Source organism: Lycorma delicatula, chromosome 1 (genome assembly GCF_047948215.1).
Source record: "Lycorma delicatula isolate Av1 chromosome 1, ASM4794821v1, whole genome shotgun sequence".
Taxonomy (NCBI): Eukaryota; Metazoa; Arthropoda; class Insecta; order Hemiptera; family Fulgoridae; genus Lycorma; species Lycorma delicatula.
The window spans coordinates 344,341,848-344,347,847 of NC_134455.1; the positions used below are offsets into that span (position 1 = coordinate 344,341,848).

The window sequence follows — 6,000 nt, forward strand, 5'->3', positions numbered from 1 at the left end:
CCGGAATGCACGGGCGCTGATCCCGTCGACACCCGGGGCCTTGTCGGGGCTTGTGGCCTTAATGGCTGCGGAAACTTCCGCTTCAGTGACTTGGTCAATCTCTAGAGGGGCGTCCTCCACCTGTGAGAAATAATCTACAAGAAAGGATTCCACCTCGGTTGTGTGCTCGTCGTTCGGGGAGGGAGGGGGGTTTGGAGTGAACTGCTCCTCCAAGGTATCGGCGAATACCTCGGCCCTCTCCGCCTCCGAGTATGCAAGAAAACCTCGCTGCCCCACAACCGGATGGCGAGGCTTCTTCCCTTCTCGCAGTCTCCTGTTCAACCTGAACACCGAGGAGATGTCGTCAGAGACCGAGGCGAGGTATTCGTTCCACGAATCCTCTCGATGGCTTTTTAGCAGTTGTTTTACCCTGTCCGTTTGATTATAAAAGGCCCGCTTATCAGCGGGGGACAGGGTGATTCGATATCTCCTCCTCAATCGTCGTTTCTCCGTTATGGCTTCGGAGATATGAGGAGGGAGGTCGTTTCGAACAACTGCTCGAGTCTTGGCCGATGAGCTGCCTGCCAGGGCCTCGGTCATTGACGACGTGACGCGCCCGACCGTGTCGTCGATTTCCTCCGGGGTGTTCAGGAGCTCAGGATTTACCGGCCTGTACTCCCGCTGGAGGGTTTCGTAGAACCTTTTCCAGTTAACTGACCTTCGGGGTATAGGCGGGGGATCTCGGCCACCCCCTGCCTGACCTAGTTCCAACAGGACAGGGGAATGGTCCGAGCTGAGGTCTTCTATCGTTTCAATCATGAATGGGAGGGTACCCCCCTTCATGACTGCGATATCCAGCACGTCAGGCCTAGATCTGCCTGAGCGATGCACGAACGTGGGCACCTCAGGGCCTACGACGACCAAGCGGCGGGCTCTCGCCCTTTCGTACAGCAATCTGCCATTTGGATTTGTCAGATTGCTGTTCCATGACACGTGTTTGGCATTGAGGTCGCCCATGAGTATCATGGGCCCATCCCAATATTCCAGCACGGCATCCAGATCTGCGCCGGTTACCGCGTCGTTCGGCTTGCTATAAGCCGAAACCAGCCGATACACCGTGCCCAGATGCTCCACATGCACACACGTTTGCTCCATCACGTTTGTATGAAGAACAACGCGCGTATGCATGTGGCGTCTGTGGACTAAAACCGCAGTTCCTCCAGAGGAGTGAGATCCGGGTCGAACTGGCCTATCCGTCCTATATGTAAAATAGTTCCGAAGGGTCAGTTGCTTGTTCGGGTTCAAGCACGTCTCAGACAACAGTATCACGTCTATCAGTAGATCCTCGGCCAGACGGCATAGTTCCTCCTTCCGGCCTACTACTGAGTTGGCGTTCCACTGCAAGAGTCTGAGGGTGGGCCTAACCATACCTGGACAGTACAGTCATGAGGCACTCTATTAAGGACTGAATACAGTCCTTGAGAGATTTTGCCTGGAGCAGGCGTGGCAAAACCATCATGATATCTGGCAGGATATCCTTCACTGTCATCTGCGACAGGAAGTCCCTGCCAGTGGTCTCCAACGGGGTAGCCGGTTTCGGATTGCCGCTGGGGGTGCCTTTTGGCGCGGCCGCCCTTTTGGTGGGGCGCGGGGCCACTGGGGCCGCGGTGTTTTTAACAGCCTGCTTGGCCTTCCCAGCCGGAGCAGGCTTTGCCTTTCCCGTCGAGGAAGGCTTGGCCTTCTTCGCCGGGGCCGGCTTTGTCGCCGCCTTTTGTTTTACCACCTTCTTGGTGGTCGCCGCCGGTTTTGGCTTGGCGGGTGTTGGGGAGGGTACCTCCCCGTTTTTCACCACCGCCTTGGCCACAGGTGCCGGCACCTCCGGTTTGGGGGCTGATATTCCCCCACCGGCAACACGGGCCCAGCTGCGGCCGTCTAAAGTCGCGGGCTTTTTAAGTCCCTTGACTTTATTTGTCTGCTCCTTGTAATAGGGGCAGCCCCTGTAATTGGCCGGATGTGGCCCCTTACAATTGACGCATGAGGCTGGTTCCTCACGCGGCTTGACGCAGGCAGAAGTGTCGTGGTTTCCACCACACTTCACGCATTGCTGGGCCCTCTGGCAATAGTTTGAAGAGTGCCCAAATTTTTGGCATCTGTGGCACTGGGGCGGCCCCCCTCGTGACACAAATGCAGTCACTGAGACCTTGCAATAAAAAATATTGCTGAGGTCATAAATTTTTCTCGCGCTTGGGGTCCTTTTCAGGGCCACTAGGCAGGTCGGGGTTTCCCGACCGTCCCTCGTGAGGAGCTTCTTGACAGAAGTCACCTCAAAATCAAGGGAGGTCAGTTCCTCCTTTACTTCTTCCGGGGCAGCCCCATAGGGGATCCCCCGTATAACTACCTTCAGCTCCCTATCCTTCGGCAGCTGAAAGGAGTGAAAGGCGATTCCCTTTGAGTGCAGGAAACTCTGCACCGCCCGGTAATCTGCCTCGCTGCCCAGCTGCAGCCTGATGGAAAGCCCGGTGCTTTTGGCCACCAGGCGTCCCCCGATACGCGACTTAATGTCGCGCGCTAATGCTGGCCACTCCTTAGGGCAGTCCAGCATAATTGGCGGGATTTTCTCCCGCCTGACGGTGGCAGGCTGTGATGGGGCCCCATCATCAGCCTGCGGGTTGGCGGCTGCTGCAGCCTTGCTGCAGCCCGCTACGGGCTCCACCTCCATGGGAGGCGCGGAGTTCCGGCGTTTCTGGCGCTTCCTAGCGCCGGACCCGCTTTCCTCTCCACCGTCGGACAGTTCCGGGGTGGGAGAACGGGGTGGGGGAGGCCTTATTTTTCCTTCCATGAAGGAGAAAATACAGCCAAAATTTAAAAATTAAAATTAAAACTTAGACTAGCACTTCTTAGAACTACACTTCCTGAAATAACAAAATATACAAGAAATAATAATAACAATGGAAAGTTAGTCTTTCCTTTTATATAGAATAATTTAAAATTAAATTATTCTATATGGCTTAACAATAGACCTATACAAAATTTGTATAGGCTATTAAATGTATTATTAACGACTTAGCAAAGTTCAATTTACATAATACAATAGTTCTTTAGAATTAAAATCTATTATAGACTTAGCTGAATGGAGAACAATAGCCTGCTATACAGGCAGGTGCGGCACAGCGGTTGTCCTAACAGCACTCCTCTACATGGTCGGTCAGGTAGCCAGTCGATCCAGGTATAAAGTACTGCAGAAGCCGGTTCCTAGTAGCACTGCACAGAGACACTATAATTCACGTCCTTTCACTTCAGAAGCCAAGGAAGGAATCGCCCTAGAAAGTAAACGGGACCGGTATTTATTGCCGGCTCGGTCTCACGTGATTGGTCAAAATGGGCCGCTCCTATTGGCCGCCTCGACTGCCCAATCACGCGGCCTTAAGAGAGCATAAAAGTGAGGGATACCGGGACGGCGGCTTCAGATCGACTGACCTGCTCGCTGAGAAACAAGTTTTTTTGCTCGTCATTTGAAGTTAAGCTGCTGCTATGACCGGTCGCGGGAAAGGAGGTAAAGGTTTGGGCAAAGGCGGAGCCAAGCGTCACCGCAAGGTCCTGCGAGACAACATCCAGGGCATCACCAAGCCGGCCATCAGGCGTCTGGCCCGCCGCGGCGGTGTGAAACGTATCTCAGGTCTCATATACGAAGAGACCAGAGGAGTACTTAAAGTGTTCCTCGAGAACGTAATCAGAGACGCAGTCACTTACACCGAACACGCAAAGAGGAAAACTGTAACCGCCATGGACGTGGTGTACGCGCTGAAGAGGCAAGGCAGAACTCTGTACGGCTTCGGCGGTTAAGCGGTCACCGTTCCCGCTGGTCTACGAATATTAAAACGGCCCTTTTAAGGGCCACCCACCAACCAAGAGGTTAATAAAATAGTAGTCTTATCTTTATGTGTAAATCATCATCAACTAAGAAGAAGAATTAATTTGATGATACAATTTACTTTTACCTTACCTGTGAGATAAAATATTTGTTTGACTGGCAGCAAAAGAGAGAGAGAGAGAAAAAAAGAAGTATATGTATGATTGATGATGTGTGTGTGTGTACTTTTTTTTTTACTTTTAAGATTTAAAATGAATTAATCCGCGTGTAGGTTTTTTATATCCATGTGGATCGTCGTCAGAACACTACTTACTACTAAGGAAGAGAGAGAAATTTACAATAACTACTACATTTTGTACTTGTGTTTGTTGTTGAGCTTACGAAAATTGAAGAAGGAAGGTACACAAGCAATACAACTTCTTAGTTAGTTAGTAGTAGTAGTAGTAGTATACTGTACGATGTGTTGTTGTTAACTTCCCATTCAATATAATATGATTGATTGATTTTCTTCTTTTTTTTTTTTTTTGTATTCATTCCCTTGGACGGACCGGCCGGTGTGAACGGTGATTAAAAATAAATAGCATGCCGCATTCGTGCATATATATATATATATGTTTGGGACCTCAACAGGTTCGTAGCGGTTAAAAAGTACGTTCTCACCAGGACCTACCTTACAACCTCTATTATTATACTAACTATGTATGTAGGGGGGAAATTAATTTAAATGTGTATGTATTATTTATATGTATGTATCCACATCCACCCAACTGTGTGTTGTTTTACTTTAAAAGAATTTAATCATCATTTATGCACGCCAGTTCAACAAGCCTTTTTTTTTTAAACCTTTTCAAACATGGTGGCCCTTAAAAGGGCCGTTTTAATTTGTCTGACGATTGTTTGTGAAGTATCGGACCGGTGATTAGAGCGCTTCTTAAGCTTTCTTCTCGGTCTTCTTCGGCAGAAGCACGGCTTGAATGTTCGGCAAGACACCACCTTGTGCGATGGTGACCCCGGACAAAAGCTTGTTTAACTCCTCGTCATTGCGGATGGCCAACTGCAAGTGCCTCGGGATGATACGAGTTTTCTTGTTGTCCCTGGCCGCGTTTCCTGCCAACTCCAATACTTCCGCAGCCAAATATTCCATGACGGCAGCCAGGTAGACCGGAGCGCCCGCTCCGACACGTTCTGCGTAGTTGCCCTTCCTGAGAAGACGGTGGATTCTGCCCACCGGGAATTGAAGACCGGCGCGGGAAGACCGCGACTTTGCCTTTCCCTTCACTTTACCACCCTTTCCGCGACCTGACATCGTTTGGCTGCTGCTGCTGTGAACTTGGAATGAACAAACACGAAGGAATGACCCGACGGCCGTCGGTCTGACTCTATTTACGGTTTCAAGCACCGACCACTATTGGGCTCACCGTTGCCGTCGTCGCGGCGAAACCTTTCGATTGGTCAGTTCAGCCAGCTGTTTCGGTTCCTCGACCGCCATTGGTCGGGGCACCTTAAAAGTTAACGGTATCCGCAATTTTGGCGTTTCCTATACGGTCCGCCAAGTTTATATATAAACTTTAATGAAGGCCACACGATTGGTGAGGGGATTCCTTCCTTGGCTTCTGAAGTGAAAGGACGTGAATTATAGTGTCTCTGTGCAGTGCTACTAGGAACCGGCTTCTGCAGTACTTTATACCTGGATCGACTGGCTACCTGACCGACCATGTAGAGGAGTGCTGTTAGGACAACCGCTGTGCCGCACCTGCCTGTATAGCAGGCTATTGTTCTCCATTCAGCTAAGTCTATAATAGATTTTATTTCTAAAGAACTATTGTATTATGTAAATTGAACTTTGCTAAGTCGTTAATAATACATTTAATAGCCTATACAAATTTTGTATAGGTCTATTGTTAAGCCATATAGAATAATTTAATTTTAAATTATTCTATATAAAAGGAAAGACTAACTTTCCATTGTTATTATTATTTCTTGTATATTTTGTTATTTCAGGAAGTGTAGTTCTAAGAAGTGCTAGTCTAAGTTTTAATTTTAATTTTTAAATTTTGGCTGTATTTTCTCCTTCATGGAAGGAAAAATAAGGCCTCCCCCACCCCGTTCTCCCACCCCGGAACTGTCCGACGGTGGAGAGGAAAGCGGGT

General features: G+C 49.3%; 2 protein-coding genes across 2 annotated transcripts; one reads left to right on the forward strand and one right to left on the reverse strand.

Annotated features, from left to right (window-relative positions):
- The first annotated feature begins 3,485 nt into the window (after positions 1-3,485).
- On the forward strand, positions 3,486-4,072 carry LOC142334417 (histone H4). Its single transcript, XM_075382397.1, has one exon. It carries the CDS (start codon positions 3,511-3,513, stop codon positions 3,820-3,822), a length of 312 nt encoding a protein of 103 aa, XP_075238512.1. The 5' UTR covers positions 3,486-3,510; the 3' UTR covers positions 3,823-4,072.
- A 530-nt stretch (positions 4,073-4,602) lies between these two features.
- LOC142334377 (histone H2A) lies at positions 4,603-5,195 on the reverse strand. Its single transcript, XM_075382357.1, has one exon. The coding sequence runs from the start codon at positions 5,154-5,156 to the stop codon at positions 4,782-4,784; it is 375 nt and encodes a 124-aa protein (XP_075238472.1). The 5' UTR covers positions 5,157-5,195; the 3' UTR covers positions 4,603-4,781.
- Between the last annotated feature and the right edge of the window lie 805 nt (positions 5,196-6,000).